General features: G+C 38.8%; 2 protein-coding genes across 6 annotated transcripts in view; one reads left to right on the top strand and one right to left on the bottom strand.

Moving 5' to 3' along the window:
- Positions 1 to 15,538, bottom strand: part of arid4b (AT-rich interaction domain 4B) — a 116,133-nt gene extending 100,595 nt beyond the window's left edge. For 3 of the 5 annotated variants that reach the window (XM_041789208.1, XM_041789211.1, XM_041789213.1), the window contains exons 1-2: positions 15,369 to 15,538; positions 12,030 to 12,078 (exon numbers count right to left, since the gene is read on the bottom strand). In XM_041789208.1, the coding sequence (XP_041645142.1) occupies positions 12,030 to 12,035 (6 nt within the window). In that variant the 5' untranslated portion in view covers positions 12,036 to 12,078; positions 15,369 to 15,538. Of the gene's footprint in view, positions 1 to 12,029; positions 12,079 to 12,692; positions 13,013 to 15,055; positions 15,093 to 15,368 lie in introns of those variants that run through there. The other 2 variants (XM_041789209.1, XM_041789210.1) reach the window with 2 other exon arrangements.
- Positions 15,539 to 16,164: 626 nt separating this feature from the next.
- The window catches only part of ggps1 (geranylgeranyl diphosphate synthase 1), a 45,334-nt gene continuing 43,951 nt past the window's right edge, over positions 16,165 to 17,547 (top strand). Inside the window, exon 1 of the mRNA XM_041789216.1 lies at positions 16,165 to 16,456. The gene's annotated coding sequence lies outside the window, so the exon portion shown is untranslated. The remainder of the gene's footprint in view (positions 16,457 to 17,547) is intronic.

Raw genomic sequence — 17,547 nt, 5'->3', positions numbered from 1 at the left:
GGATTGATTGCCCAGCTCTACTACCTGATCAGATTAGCAGTGCGAGGACTACTGTTTGGATGTGGGGAGCTGACGTTCCACCACTAACAGAGTTAAAAAGCTAGTCAGCCTTGAATCACTCAGTCTTGATGACTGGTCTGGTACCACACTGGTAGGCCAGAGAATGAGTTAATTGCTCTGTGGGCCCCTAATCTGACACTCTGACCATCATAACAGACTGACAGATCAAGACGTCTGACTGTGGCGCTAGCTTCAGCTTCTTATTAACTTACCTATCCCTGCTGAAGTAAAAACATCCAGAGGGTTTCTGAGTCCATCATCTCAATGTTGTTCTTTCTCTTGTTTTCTGGTCTTAGAGATCACATTACTTCACCACCAGAGATTTCACTTCTAGTCTAAACTTTCACTTTCTCTTTCATTCAAACAGACGATCCCTCGCTCTGCTGCAGTCTTCATTCTCAGGAGTTCTGGGGTCAGAACTGCTGCCATTAGCCAGACTATAATCCAGAGAGGACCTCTGAAAGCTGACATGCAGGTCGAGGTTAGAGACAGATGTGTCACCCCCCTGTTATCATGAGTCCATTTACCTGACCATGGAGGAGGACGGCTTAGACGCAGCTGTAGCACCAGGTGAGGACTTCACAGGTGAATGTCTGAATGAAATCAAGTGTGACTGTGAGATTTACATCTTAAAACACCAACCATCCAGGCTGCAGGCAGGTTAGAAACAATGGTTTCTGAGTGCTCTGCTGCGCTGTAATGAACAGGCTTTTAGGCCAAACAAAGAAACATGCAAGAGGCACGCAGGAAAGAATTAAGCTCCCTCCCAGCCTGGCTCACACGTACAATAATCCTGCTGTGAATCACCTCTTTGTCCAGAGTCGCCACAGCTCCACGGCTGCTGCAGGATCGGCCTTGGCAAAACCAGAGCAGCTTTAAACTGGAAACCAGGAGGAGCACCTCAACGCCTGTTCTTCAGACACCAACAAGAGAAAATCCCAGTTTCAAGTCCTCATGCATTTTTAACACAAAGCAGATACAGACTTTTAATATTTCAATACAACTCTGCATTTAAATTCACACCTGTTCACAACCCTAACCCTAAACCTAAACCTAACCCACCTGTGCTTGTTATCTGAACCTGTTCCCTGACTACCCACCAAATCATGTTTGATCATTAATTCAATCAGGATACAATAAAACGTCGTTTTAATCATCAATAGTATCAAAAAGAACTGAGACAGTAAAGAAGATCTTATAACAGGTGGATATGACGGGAATAAATCCTTTAAACTCATCTGTCTAAAAAGCACAAAAAAGTCTGGCACCAAGTTATGATCAGGGTTTCTGTGCAGGGAGGACAACATGCAGGAGTTTGTCTGCACCTCTAAGATGAAAATGAAAACTCAGGACTGATGCCGACATTTCCTCATGTTTGACCACGAAAGCAGGACAGATTCAGATCTTTAAAACCAGCGTCAGACTGATAGAAACAGATAAATATCTGCTACTGACACCGTTCACACCCACATCATTTACTGATGACTGAAGTCTTTCAATTTCCATCATTTTATGGTCAAATCAAAAATCTACACACCCCTGCTATGGAGTTGGAGCAGATTCTCTTACACTAAAGCCTCAGAGAGATTTTCAGGAGTTTAACGAAATGCTGACTCCACGCCTCTTTAAAACCTGAAATTCAGGAGTAATCAGACTGAAATTTCCCTCCTTAGTTAACACACATACATCAAACCACATCACATCTGCAGTGCTGCAGAAAAGTTCCCATCCAGCGGGGAGGCCTTCAATCAGAGCGTTAGCATGTAGCTTCATATGCTGTTAGCTCATTTAAAGGCAGGAATAACTCAACATTTCTCCCTCAGCACTGGAAATTTCTCTAAAACAGCTTGGATCAAACGCTATCTTTGACAGAATAAAGCACTTTAAGTGTCAGAAATCTAAAGGAGTGATCTCTAAGTTAAAGGGCTCAGAGGAGGCTGATGAAAACAGAACAGTCAAGAATTACAGCACAGGAGCTCTGCAGTTATTTTTCCAATAGACGTCATTAAACAACAGCCTTTACAGGATGAACTGAAGACATTCTGACAGTGCTCTGACACTGGACCCAGCTGTTAGCTGATTTTGGCTGATATTAGCAGATGCAGGCCTTTATTTACAGACTATATTAGCTGATATTTAAGGCTGATATGAGCAGATACAGGCCTTTATTTACAGACTATATTAGCTGATATTTAAGGCTGATATTAGCAGATACAGGCCTATATTTACAGACTTTATTGGCTGATATTTAAGGCTGATATTAGCAGATACAGGCCTTTATTTACAGACTATATTGGCTGATATTAGCAGATACAGGCCTATGTTTACAGACTATATTGGCTGATATTTAAGGCTGATATTAGCAGATGCAGGCCTATATTTAGACTATATTGGCTGATATTTAAGGCTGATATTAGCAGATACAGGCCTTTATTTACAGACTATATTGGCTGATATTAGCAGATACAGGCCTATGTTTACAGACTATATTGGCTGATATTTAAGGCTGATATTAGCAGATACAGGCCTATATTTACAGACTATATTAGCTGATATTTAAGGCTGATATTAGCAGATACAGGCCTATATTTACAGACTTTATTGGCTGATATTTAAGGCTGATATTAGCAGATACAGGCCTATATTTACAGACTATATTAGCTGATATTTAAGGCTGATATTAGCAGATACAGGCCTATATTTACAGACTTTATTGGCTGATATTTAAGGCTGATATTAGCAGATACAGGCCTATTTTACAGACTATATTAGCTGATATTTAAGGCTGATATTAGCAGATACAGGCCTATATTTACAGACTTTATTGGCTGATATTTAAGGCTGATATTAGCAGATACAGGCCTATATTTACAGACTATATTAGCTGATATTTAAGGCTGATATTAGCAGATACAGGCCTATATTTACAGACTATATTAGCTGATATTTAAGGCTGATATTAGCAGATACAGGCCTATATTTACAGACTATATTAGCTGATATTTAAGGCTGATATTAGCAGATACAGGCCTATATTTACAGACTATATTAGCTGATATTTAAGGCTGATATTAGCAGATACAGGCCTATATTTACAGACTATATTGGCTGATATTTAAGGCTGATATTAGCAGATACAGGCCTATATTTACAGACTATATTAGCTGATATTTAAGGCTGATATTAGCAGATACAGGCCTATATTTACAGACTTTATTGGCTGATATTTAAGGCTGATATTAGCAGATACAGGCCTATATTTACAGACTATATTAGCTGATATTTAAGGCTGATATTAGCAGATACAGGCCTATATTTACAGACTTTATTGGCTGATATTTAAGGCTGATATTAGCAGATACAGGCCTATATTTACAGACTATATTAGCTGATATTTAAGGCTGATATTAGCAGATACAGGCCTATATTTACAGACTTTATTGGCTGATATTTAAGGCTGATATTAGCAGATACAGGCCTTTATTTACAGACTATATTGGCTGATATTTAAGGCTGATATTAGCAGATACAGGCCTTTATTTACAGACTATATTAGCTGATATTTAAGGCTGATATGAGCAGATACAGGCCTTTATTTACAGACTATATTAGCTGATATTTAAGGCTGATATTAGCAGATACAGGCCTTTATTTACAGACTATATTGGCTGATATTTAAGGCTGATATTAGCAGGTACAGGCCTTTATTTACAGACTATATTAGCTGATATTTAAGGCTGATATGAGCAGGTACAGGCCTTTATTTACAGACTATATTGACTGATATTTAAGGCTGATATGAGCAGGTACAGGCCTTTATTTACAGACTATATTAGCTGATATTTAAGGCTGATATTAGCAGATACAGGCCTATATTTACAGACTATATTAGCTGATATTTAAGGCCGATATTAGCAGATACAGGCCTATATTTACAGACTTTATTGGCTGATATTTAAGGCTGATATTAGCAGATGCAGGCCTATATTTACAGACTTTATTGGCTGATATTTAAGGCTGATATTAGCAGATGCAGGCCTATATTTACAGACTATATTGGCTGATATTTAAGGCTGATATTAGCAGATACAGGCCTATATTTACAGACTTTATTGGCTGATATTTAAGGCTGATATTAGCAGATACAGGCCTATATTTACAGACTATATTGGCTGATATTTAAGGCTGATATTAGCAGATACAGGCCTATATTTACAGACTATATTGGCTGATATTTACAGCTGATATTAGCAGGTACAGGCCTATATTTACAGACTATATTGGCTGATATTTACAGCTGATATTAGCAGATACAGGCCTATATTTACAGACTATATTGGCTGATATTTAAGGCTGATATTAGCAGATGCAGGCCTTTATTTACAGACTATATTGGCTGATATTTAAGGCTGATATTAGCAGATGCAGGCCTTTATTTACAGACTTTATTGGCTGATATTTAAGGCTGATATTAGCAGATGCAGGCCTATATTTACAGACTATATTGGCTGATATTTACAGCTGATATTAGCAGGTAAAGGCCTATATTTACAGACTATATTGGCTGATATTTACAGCTGATATTAGCAGATACAGGCCTATATTTACAGACTATATTGGCTGATATTTAAGGCTGATATTAGCAGATGCAGGCCTTTATTTACAGACTATATTGGCTGATATTTAAGGCTGATATTAGCAGATACAGGCCTATATTTACAGACTTTATTGGCTGATATTTAAGGCTGATATTAGCAGATACAGGCCTATATTTAGACTATATTGGCTGATATTTAAGGCTGATATTAGCAGATACAGGCCTATATTTACAGACTTTATTGGCTGATATTTACAGCTGATATTAGCAGATACAGGCCTATATTTACAGACTATATTGGCTGATATTTAAGGCTGATATTAGCAGATGCAGGCCTATATTTACAGACTATATTAGCTGATATTTAAGGCTGATATTAGCAGATACAGGCCTATATTTACAGACTATATTGGCTGATATTTAAGGCTGATATTAGCAGATACAGGCCTATATTTACAGACTTTATTGGCTGATATTTAAGGCTGATATTAGCAGATACAGGCCTTTATTTACAGACTATATTGGCTGATATTTAAGGCTGATATGAGCAGATACAGGCCTTTATTTACAGACTATATTGGCTGATATTTAAGGCTGATATTAGCAGATACAGGCCTTTATTTACAGACTATATTGGCTGATATTTAAGGCTGATATGAGCAGGTACAGGCCTTTATTTACAGACTATATTAGCTGATATTTAAGGCTGATATTAGCAGATACAGGCCTATATTTACAGACTATATTAGCTGATATTTAAGGCCGATATTAGCAGATACAGGCCTATATTTACAGACTTTATTGGCTGATATTTAAGGCTGATATTAGCAGATGCAGGCCTATATTTACAGACTTTATTGGCTGATATTTAAGGCTGATATTAGCAGATGCAGGCCTATATTTAGACTATATTGGCTGATATTTAAGGCTGATATTAGCAGATACAGGCCTTTATTTACAGACTATATTGGCTGATATTAGCAGATACAGGCCTATGTTTACAGACTATATTGGCTGATATTTACAGCTGATATTAGCAGATACAGGCCTATATTTACAGACTATATTGGCTGATATTTAAGGCTGATATTAGCAGATACAGGCCTATATTTACAGACTATATTGGCTGATATTTAAGGCTGATATTAGCAGATGCAGGCCTTTATTTACAGACTATATTGGCTGATATTTAAGGCTGATATTAGCAGATGCAGGCCTATATTTACAGACTTTATTGGCTGATATTTAAGGCTGATATTAGCAGATGCAGGCCTATATTTACAGACTATATTGGCTGATATTTAAGGCTGATATTAGCAGATGCAGGCCTTTATTTACAGACTATATTGGCTGATATTAGCAGATACAGGCCTATGTTTACAGACTATATTGGCTGATATTTACAGCTGATATTAGCAGATACAGGCCTATATTTACAGACTATATTGGCTGATATTTAAGGCTGATATTAGCAGATACAGGCCTATATTTACAGACTATATTGGCTGATATTTAAGGCTGATATTAGCAGATGCAGGCCTTTATTTACAGACTATATTGGCTGATATTTAAGGCTGATATTAGCAGATGCAGGCCTATATTTACAGACTATATTGGCTGATATTTAAGGCTGATATTAGCAGATATAGTTCTATATTTATGGTTTATGTTTTTAAAGCAGAGCCTGACATTAGATGTGTTATGATCTTGATGATTGTACAGCATGGTGACCTTCCATCTAGGGGTGGGTAAAAATATCGATTAATCGATGCATCGCAATACTTCCTCCCCCAATTCAATATCAATTCAGCAAATCCTCTGAATCGATTCACCTCATGGCCAGTGGGGGTCGCTGTGTGTGTGATTCACATTGTATGGACGGAGGCCACACTCGACCAAACAACAACCAACCATAACCATGTTATGTGAGGTTTATCACAATTTCCTAGAGGACAGAAATATTATTTACGTTTGCATGCACTTTACTTTTTCAGTGCTTACACAGAACTGTCATGTTTTGGACTTTTCTACTCCATATGCGCAAATAAGTTATTATTGTGCAAATTTTTATTTTCAGATGTTTTATTGCTCAAAAATGTGAGGTGACTTACCAAATATGTTCACATGGGCATGAAAATGATTATTAAAAAAATTGTCAACAGGCTAATTGTGTATTTCTACTTCTTACTGAATCGACACTGAAGCATTTAAACCAATATCGAATTGAATCGTGAGGTTCTTAATAATACCCAGCCCTACTTCCATCCTTCACAGCGTGTTTAAACAGATGTGACTGATAAAGAAAAGATGGAAAGCTGTCCTTGTTGCAGACTCATTTAAAGCTGAGGCACTGGGCAGAAGCTTGTACTACAGCGAGCAGTGAAGGAGTGAGAGCTCTCCTGGAGCTTTAATAGAGGAGGATGACTCAGAGCAGCACTAGAAAATACAACTAATGCTCCAGCAGTAAAGCAGGAATGTCACTGTTAAAGCATCACTCCTGACAGCGCTAGAGTAAGAATCCCCTGATCAGAGACTCCTGCTACAGCTGGAGAGGATAATAACAGCAACGGTTCAAGGATGGAGCTTTAGTAGACTGGAGGAGCCCAGGGTGGATCTGCTAACCCTGTTTCTTTCCAATCATCTGTTCCTCCATCCTCTGTTCATCACAGTCTGATTTCTATTGTCTTCCTGTGACACAACCAGTCCATTACATAACCACCAGTCAGCATACAGTTCTAGTCAGCATCAGCAGCAGGACATGGACATGGACATGAGGCCACGGAGGACGGGGATGTGGTGAAGAAAAGTATGAGGTGGGAGGAGAAGATATTTCACTTCAACAAAACAGAGACTAATTTAAGGTTTTTTAACATTTCAGGGTAAAACAACATATTTTTCTGTACACCCCTCACAGGTGTCCAGAGGCTGAGTAGATAGAAGCATAACTAAGGTGGAGAACAGGCCTTCTGTTAGTCCTTTAACTGTAGGTAGAGACGTTCCTTTAGCTAGAGACACACTGATCTGATCCACTTCACTCTGCCTACCAGAGCTGAAGACATAAGACAGGATTGAGACGTCTTCCTTGCTGATATCTGATATTTGCTAATTAATAGCCAATACTGACATTGATAGTGAAATTTAAACGAAGTTCAGACTACATTTACAACAAATGATTGAAAGTCTGAGAACAAATAAATGTGTTCATTAAAACAGCCTTTAAAGTGTAAAGAATGAAAGAAAAAAGACTGACACAGGTCTGCTGGTCCTAACTTTAACACCTTCAGCTGCTGAAGGCAGATTTTAAACTGTGGTTGTAAATATCAGTGGGACAGTAGTTGACTACATGCAGTTATAAATCAGGTTTAATTGGATGTGAAATAATTAACCTTCAAAGATCACTCATGGTAACAAACCTGAGGTCTGGAAGTCCTCTGGTAGGAGATCTGAGGGTTGAAGCATTAGTTTATAGTTTCTGGTGTATTTTTATTCACCAATATGAAATGAAATGATCTTCAGCTTCATAAAGGAAAACTAAGTTAGCTGCATATTCAATTCACAGACTGAAAAACTAGTGATTCCAGCATTTTTTTCACATTGAATCAGGATTGAAAGAGCCAGCACTCCCTCTGTAGTCTACTGTATGCATGTGTATGATTCCTGCTCTAATACACCAGCATGGCAGGCCTTCCCCTTGGCCAACATGTGCTACCAAGACACGAGGGGGACTAAATACTGTATAGTTCATCATATTTAGAGGAGAGGATGATTCTTTCACCGTCCTATTTCTGACAAAGTCATGTGTTTTTAAACCACATCTGTGTGAACACGTCATTAAAAGAATGATGCAAATGTAAAAGTTTAGCACCTTCTAACATCAGACCTGCTCTGACAGTGCTAACAGGTCTGTCAGTGGTTGGTGGGTTAGTCTGATAAACCACAGCCAGCACAGCTTCATTAGGATCCATGAGACAGACTACAAACCACAGCTGGAGCAGCTCTTCATCCATCCTCGGCTCACTCTCCCATCACAAAGCTGGTCAAAGTGTTCACATCCTAAACCTGTCACACCAACGATCTGAGCCTGACACACAGTACAATAAAAACAGGCTCTGTCAACGTTTCTGGGTGTTAGTCTGAAAAAGAGAGACACCTCCACAGCGTGTGATTCTAAATGACGAGTAAAGACACAACAGAAGCAGAAAATGTGATCACTGAAACTATAAGAAAGATTACAAAGCTTTCAACAAACAACGACAGCTGGGACGTTTTACAAATGAGCAGAACAGCAGCGCCGTGAATATTTGGACATTTCACAGCTCATTTATTCACTTATTCATGAATCATCATGCAGCAGCGTACGTGCAGCGTGGATTTGGGTTAGACCCTCTCTCAGAAAAGAGTTTTTAAAATGAAATTCACATCCATCAGTCATCACAGCCAGGCTCTGTCTCTGCCTGTAATTCAATAACACTACATAACAAAGCAGAACATCAGAATAGCGGCTCACAGTTGGTGTTTGCAGATGCAGCTGGAGCCTCTGGAAACTCATTATCATGCTCATCAAACACATGTATTAGTCTGGCCTGGGTCCAGCCTACTGGTCTGACTGTGTTTGAACAGGAGCAACAGTGACATTTAGACAAAGTTCACACTCGCTTTATTCATGAGAACAAAAAGGTGAAGCCATGCATAGGAAGTATTGATATTACATTTAACATTTATGACTAAGGCATGTTGGTGCAGGAGTTCAGTTCAACAACAGAACCCATCTAAAGGAGGTTCAGTATGTCAGTTTAGCTTTAATCAGAAACACAACAAAAGAGGACTTTAAGGACAGCAGGGAATCATGGGAGAAGCCCCCAAGGAGACAACCTCACACATGCTAGTCCCTTTATGTTACAGCGCAGCGTGCTGTCATCATAGACTGTATTTACATCGTCCATAATGAGGCCAGCTAATGTTTACTCTCAGCATTAGCAGCTTCAACACACACACACCAGCCCCGGTGTACCACTTTAACTGGTGCTGGATTTACTGGTGGCTCAGGCAGATGTTCCAGGTGTGAAACGTTGGTTTACCTCCAAATAACAATAAAAGTGCTATTATAGTAAATTATATCACTTTATGATTTTAAGAATTCATTCATGTCTACAGAAGCACTAGAGAGCGAGGAGGGTCACAAAGACGGTTTAGAGACAGAAATATACGGACGGAAGAAATAGGTGACAGTAGAGACGCCTGTTCACAACAACGATAACAGCAGAGACACACAGAGCCACCCAACCATCAGCCTGTAAATACAACAGTCAGCCATCAGTCTGTAAATACAACAGTCAGCCATCAGTCTGTAAATACAACAGTCAGCCATCAGTCTGTAAATACAACAGTCAGCCATCAGTCTGTAGATACAACAGTCAGCCATCAGTCTGTAGATACAACAGTCAGCCATCAGTCTGTAGATACAACAGTCAGCCATCAGTCTGTAAATACAACAGTCAGCCATCAGTCTGTAAATACAACAGTCAGCCATCAGTCTGTAAATACAACAGTCAGCCATCAGTCTGTAAATACAACAGTCAGCCATCAGTCTGTAGATACAACAGTCAGCCATCAGTCTGTAGATACAACAGTCAGCCATCAGTCTGTAGATACAACAGTCAGCCATCAGTCTGTAAATACAACAGTCAGCCATCAGTCTGTAGATACAACAGTCAGTAGTTTTAACCATTTTTACCCTGAATATTTCTGCTCTGGTCTAAAACACTGGAAAACATTGTAGTGGTTAAAGTCTCTGTTTTAGTCTTGACTTCTGGCCACAGCCTTCACTCCTTCACTGAGTAAGCCTTACCATAAATGCCTATAAATCTAAAACACTCGTATTTATGCTTTACTGATACTTTAATTGATTTGAAACACACTGATGAAAACACTAACATGAGTTTATGCACAGTGCAAAAAAAATATTGGATTTAAATAGTGCTGCACAATTAATCGAATCATAATTGTGATGTCAGGCTGTGCAATAAATGCATTAAGTTTAATTGCAATCCCATGTTATTACTGAACCACACAGCACTAACTCTAAATGTCTGACAGTGTCTAGTGTCACTGTAGTGACCAGAAATAAACTCTTTATCCAAATTTACAGACCTATTTTAGAAAGTCTTAGTCTCGTCTTCCTCATGGGAAAAAGCTGTTGACCGACATAGGGATGATTTGTGATTATCCAAATGTTGAAGTTTGAGGATGACCAAAGTAACTAATTTAATTCCTTAAAGCAGACTGATGGTGAATAGAAACCAAGACTTCAGCTGATGGAGGTCTGCTGGTCCAGACTCCACTAACTCATTTAGATATTTGTGGCCAAAATGACAGTTTTAAATATACTAACATATCAGCAGAAATACTAATATCTGCTGATACCAGTACCATACTGATAACGTCATGCATCCTTCATTCTAGTCTGGTTTTAGTCTCCTTGACTAAAGCTAAACTCATTTGTATGAGTCTTTATCACCAAGGTTCGACTGTAGCTAGTCTTAGTCTATTCTACCTCATGCAAAAAACATGTAGTCGACTAATATTTTAGTGGATAACATTAACATCGGACTGGACTTGGTTAAGGTTGGATCAGACTTTGTATTATCATGATTATGGATGACTGAGAACCTTCACAGACTACTAGGCCTGGGCAATTAATCGAACATGAGATTAAATCGCAATATGGTCTGATGCAATTTTCAAATCCAGAAGGTGCAGTATTTCTTTGACCTGAAATTTAAGTCAAAACACCAGTTTTAAACTTCTGCAGCAGAGATGTTGGGCACGACATATGCAATCATTCTGGTGCCATTCTTTTAGAACAGTGTGCAAAAAATCCTATCCTCTTCATTTTTGTACTTTTTTCTTAGTAAATATAAGAATGGCAAAAAACCCTTCAATGCAACAATTCATATCCAATCTGCAAAACGAGTCTAAATCATCAGAATTTGACTTTTTAAAAGAATTGTTCGGTCCTTGTTTAGGAATAAGAAGCTTATGCAATGTTGGGGGAAAAAAATCGCAATTGGATTATTTTCCAGAAACGTTTAGCTCTACAGACTACTGACCAAAACACCACAACATACAGCCACTGACAGCAGCTCCCAATACAATGAACAGATTATCTAGATTTGACAACAGTTGGAAATACATAGAACAATCTAAGCACTCAAATAAGATATATACAACAGAGTTTTAGTCTCTTTTAATGACCAAACCCTCAGAGGCAGGTTTATACGGGAGTTACAGGGCTGGAGGAGTAGTATTGATCTACAGGAGCTTCCCCAGGCTTTAATCACATGCATGAGGAGGAAAAACTGAATGAACATACCTTCATCTCTCTATGAGTCCTCTAGGCGACCAGTGCAAGGAGAGCGAGGCTGAAACACAGAGGTTAAAGATGCAGTTAGGCATCACAGACAGTCCAACAACACTCAGCTCTGTTATGATGACATCACTGCTTCTGCTGCTGGATGCACTGAGAGCTGGGCGTTATAAACACACACTTCACCCAGCCTGCACATGTCACTGCTTTCTGTGGATGCTGGCTCTAATTGATTCAAGAGTGAGTCATTTACTTGAATAATCCTAGCTAATGCAATAGGCTGAACGGTTCGGAGCCACATTCCCAAAAATATCTGTGTTGCAAAGTAAACCGTGGCAGGCTGAGAGCCCTTAAAGCCGTTTATGTAATGCCCAGGGTACAGTCAGAGAGCGAGCAGGCAGAGCCGCTTCAAGTCTGCAAAGGGGGCGACAACATGCAGCCTGAACAATGAGGAAGGTCTGCACAGATGCACGGATGATAACGCGGTTAAAGATCCGGTAAAAGGGCCGGTGCTGGCTGCTCTGAGCAGGGCAGCGTGGTGTTCCTGCTGCCTAACCCGCTACAGCAGAGGATGACGCCATTTCTGGGACTAGCTGACAGCCGCCGAGAAAGGGGAACACTTGAGCGCACAAACAGTGGAAAATGCGGGAATGTGCGGTCGACGTTCACCTGAACACATCCACATTTTTCTCCGATGACTCCTTTTGTTAAAACTGCCCGACACTGCTCATTTTGGCTCCGTCTGCAGAGAGTGCCCTCGACAGCAAAAATAGAGCCTTAATACCGCTGCTAGGATTGTCATGTTAAAGCTGAACAAAGTGAGAGTCAGCCATGCAGCTCTGCTAAAAGTCACTTTCTCTCCTCACAAAATGTTCCCTCTCCCCCCGTGTCGGGCTTTTCGCTGACTGCTCACAGCTCCTCACAAAGAAACAAGTCGACGGAACGGTTCGCAACAAGGTCAAGCTGGAGGAAGACTAGTAAGGCGGTAACAACCACGACAACAACATTTTTATTGTTCTAACGCTAGCCAAGGTCGCAGCCCTCGTTTGTGGCTGTGAATGATCGCGGGGGGATACAATGTCATCCGCCCCAGACGATTTCTCTCGAGTGAGTGATTGACCACCAGCCACACAATAGTGAGATGCACAAACACACGCAGCCTGGTCCTCTGCCCGACACACAACTAGAACATTCAAATGAAGATTCAACACCATTTAAACCGACTCCGCGTCGCCAACCGGGCTGCCAGTTACGGAAATGTGCACCAACCAGCCACGCAAATGTCCAGCTACGGGTGTAATATAGGTCCTATCTATAGCGGATGAAAACCAGTCCACGTCTCGGTTAGTGATTAAGCCATAACTGATCAAACTGGTGAGTTATTTTGACACAGAGGAGCTCTTCAACACTGGACAAGTCAATCTGGTGTAGCGGTGTAAGCGGCAACCGTGCTATCTGGTGACTTTCAGGCGAATGCGCATGTCGCTGTCGTAGTGACAACAGATTTTAAACATTTAATAATGCCTCCTTGTTTTTTATTTCCAGTGAATCTGATTCATTGCAAATATACTGGACAATATAATAAACATAAAACATATCAGAATATAATACATAAACGATATGAGTGGCTACTGGCTAGGTTATCAAGGAAAATCAGGATAATAATAACAGCTCTGACGTGAGTATTTCTCAACTAAAAACATGCAAATATCAATAGTAAAAAAATACAAAACCTGACGTTTTACACTGCTACTTTCAAATTGAAATAGTAAAAAACTAAAGTTTTCTATTCCTATTGTACGTTAACTGCAGAGATCCTTATAAACCTCTCTTTACTGCTTCATTTCTTTGATTGTCTGACACATCCTCTGATGGTGAAGCACTATTTTACACTCATTTCAGTTTAACAAGCTTTATGGGCATGGATAAAACAGCATAATGTTACTAAAAGATCATTTAATAGTGCATCAAATATTGCAATGGTAATAATAAAAGCCAAGTATTTACAACTGGAAGTAGGCCTGGGCAATTAGTCCAAAATTAGATCCAATCCCAATATGACCTGCTGCAATTTACAAATCGCAAAAAGTGAAATATTTCTTTGACCTGAAATTTGTGTCAAAATACCAGTGCAAGCTTTTTTTGCAGCAGAGATGTTACGCATGACATATGCAACCATTCTGGTATCATAGTTTTAGAATAGTCTACAAAAAATCCCTCCTTCTTCATTTTGGTACTTTTTCCTCATTAGATATCAGAATGACAAAAACCCTTCAGTGCAGTAGTTCATATCCGATTGTCAATGCGAGTCAAAATCATCAGATTTAGACACTTTTAAAGGATTGTTCAGCCTTTTTAAGGAATCAAAGAAAGTTGAGGAATAATCGCATATCAAATCGCAATTGCAATATTGGGGGGGAAAATTGCAATGGGGTTATTTTCCAAAATCGTTCAGCCCTAACTGTCAGGTAAGTCAGTGGTGTTTGGATGATTAATGAGGATGACAACTAAACTGATATGAAAATAAGTAATTATTATTTTAAAATACAAAAATATAAACTTTTCATCAATGACTTTAACCTTCTCATAATATGTTTAAGTGTTATTTCATTAATATATTCAGAAAATAAAACTGAAAATGAAAAAAGCCGTTTCAACATCTGCTGAAACTACGACAACCTCAGGCACATTCGGCTGGAAGTCACCAGATAACACGGTCACCTGTTAAACCGTTACACCACAAGGGCTAATTCAGGGCTACACGAGAAAAGCCTGGCTAAAGAATGCTTGTGGTTTTCAAAAATCGGCAACAACGAACAAAGAACACTGGAAAAGGGAAAATCGACCATTTTAACAAAAATATGGTGGCTGACTGACTGGAAATACAAAAGCAGAAATCCTGACGATGCAGGTTGCCTGTGAAATGACAGGGTTGAGTCGCTGCTCGATAAAATCACATCCTGCAGCCATGTCAGTCGCAGACAGGTCGACAATTGTTTCCTGAAAATTCACTTTAGACGGGGAACACCGACCATGACAGGCTGAGCTCGACGACAGCCTCCCGAGGATTCCTCCGCTCAACAACACCACACTCCTGTCTGACCAGCAGGCTTCAAACTATTCAGCACAGCCTCCCTGCACTCATCAGCGTCGTGTGTCTCCCTACAGCATAACTTACACACGGGGTGACTTTTAAGAGCCCGCTCCATTCATTCATTACCTAACTCCCCTGAACATATCACAGCTTTAGTTAACTAGTTAGCTAACGTCAAGGTTGCCTTGGTAGCAGCAGGGAAGCAAGCTAGTAAAATGTTCAAAATAGCGACGGAACAAAAGCACGCTTACCGATGCTGTCAAGTTGAGAAACACTCCTGTTCTTCGATGAAAAGGTATTAGTAATCCATAGGAACATTTATGTGAGAAATCCGACAGGTTTTAACGTCGTTGATGTTGGATGCGGATGGGTAAAAGTCGTTTTCGCAGAGCGCTGCTGTTTGCCTAGTAGAGTCTAGCTTAGCTCTTTCTGTGATCCTCTCCCCGCCTCCTGAGGATGATTGACAGGCGTAATAGCCCGCCTCCGCTCGAGATGTACGCGTTCATTGGATGCCAGGGAGAAATGAGACGCCTCAAACGGAAGCTGATTGGTTCATGTCGGAGAAAAATATCCACGGTAAGGTGTACAAAGGGAGTCCGCATTCACGTGGAGTGGGGGAAATCAGGAAAAATACCACCCGCCTGAGAAAGCGGACCCTCCAGACGGAGCAGCGATCAAACATGGATCAGAAAGTGTGGTTGAACGGATTCCGAGTGTCGCCATAAGGTTTCAAAAGGTCAACAAAACGAACACACCCCGGATGAACTGCGTCCACTCACGAGAAATATGACTATCCGAGGAGTACCTGAATGCAGCAGAACATACTGAGAGGTTCTCGCATTACAGCGACAAAATGTTAAAAACTACAATTCCCATGGTTGGAGCTTTGGCTGTTCGCTGATATGATCCTCTTTATTTACTCAGAGGTTAGCTCTGTTGGCTAATAGAGCAATAAGACCGCAGCCCACAGTGTGCAAGGCACCAGCGTTACACCTCCACTGCGCATGCTCTGAAACGAACCCCAGGCATATATATGTGGCTCGGCAAAGCTAGCTTGACTTGAAAAGTGTCTGTGCTGTCAGTGCGTGAGGCTAGCCGCGTTAGCTTAGCACAGCATGTGGTGAGTTGGTCAGAGTCACTCGGACCTAAAATGATATAAACGCGAGATTTAACGGCTGTGTCCCGTGCCTTATTCGACCAGCGTCGGAGTTTCAGCGTTTACCGCGAAAAGGGGAATAAAGGAAATGCACAACGGTGACGTACCGGCGGCTACATGTTAGCGTGCTAACGCTGGCTAGCTAGCATTGTGACTAACCGGAAACCCCACCAGTGAGTCAAGGTAGGTGGAGCTAAAACCCCGAGACAGGAGTGACACAGCAGACCGGAAGTGTCGTTGTTGATGTTTGTTGTTGTAGTTTTACTGTAATTCATAAATGGACGCTTCATCGTCAGCCAGAGCAGAAAACGAGCCTGTCCGCCCGGGATGTCTGTGATGGACAGGAGCGCTGAGCTCTGTCACTGTAATAACATGTATAATAACGTATACAACATTATAATTAAATAAATATATACGACTTTAATAACATTATAATTAAATAAATATATACGACTTTAATAACATTATAATTAAATAAATATATACGACTTTAATAACATTATAATTAAATAAATATATACGACTTTAATAACATTATAATTAAATAAATATATATGACTTTAATAACATGTATAATAACGTATATAACATTATAATTAAATAAATATATATGACTTTAATAACATGTATAATAACGTATATAACATTATAATTAAATAAATATATATGACTTTAATAACATTATAATTAAATAAATATATATGACTTTAATAACATTATAATTAAATAAATATATATGACTTTAATAACATTATAATTAAATAAATATATATGACTTTAATAACATTATAATTAAATAAATATATATGACTTTAATAACATTATAATTAAATAAATATATACGACTTTAATAACATTATAATTAAATAAATATATACGACTTTAATAACATTATAATTAAATAAATATATATGACTTTAATAACATGTATAATAACGTATATAACATTATAATTAAATAAATATATACGACTTTAATAACATTATAATTAAATAAATATATACGACTTTAATAACATTATAATTAAATAAATATATACGACTTTAATAACATTATAATTAAATAAATATATATGACTTTAATAACATTATAATTAAATAAATATATATGACTTTAATAACATTATAATTAAATAAATATATACGACTTTAATAACATTATAATTAAATAAATATATACGACTTTAATAACATTATAATTAAATAAATATATATGACTTTAATAACATGTATAATAACGTATATAACATTATAATTAAATAAATATATATGACT

The sequence above is a fragment of the Cheilinus undulatus genome, linkage group 6 (assembly GCF_018320785.1).
Source record: "Cheilinus undulatus linkage group 6, ASM1832078v1, whole genome shotgun sequence".
NCBI lineage: Eukaryota > Metazoa > Chordata > Actinopteri > Labriformes > Labridae > Cheilinus > Cheilinus undulatus.
Note: the sequence above shows the minus strand (reverse complement) of the source record. Positions and strands in the feature narration are given on the sequence as shown.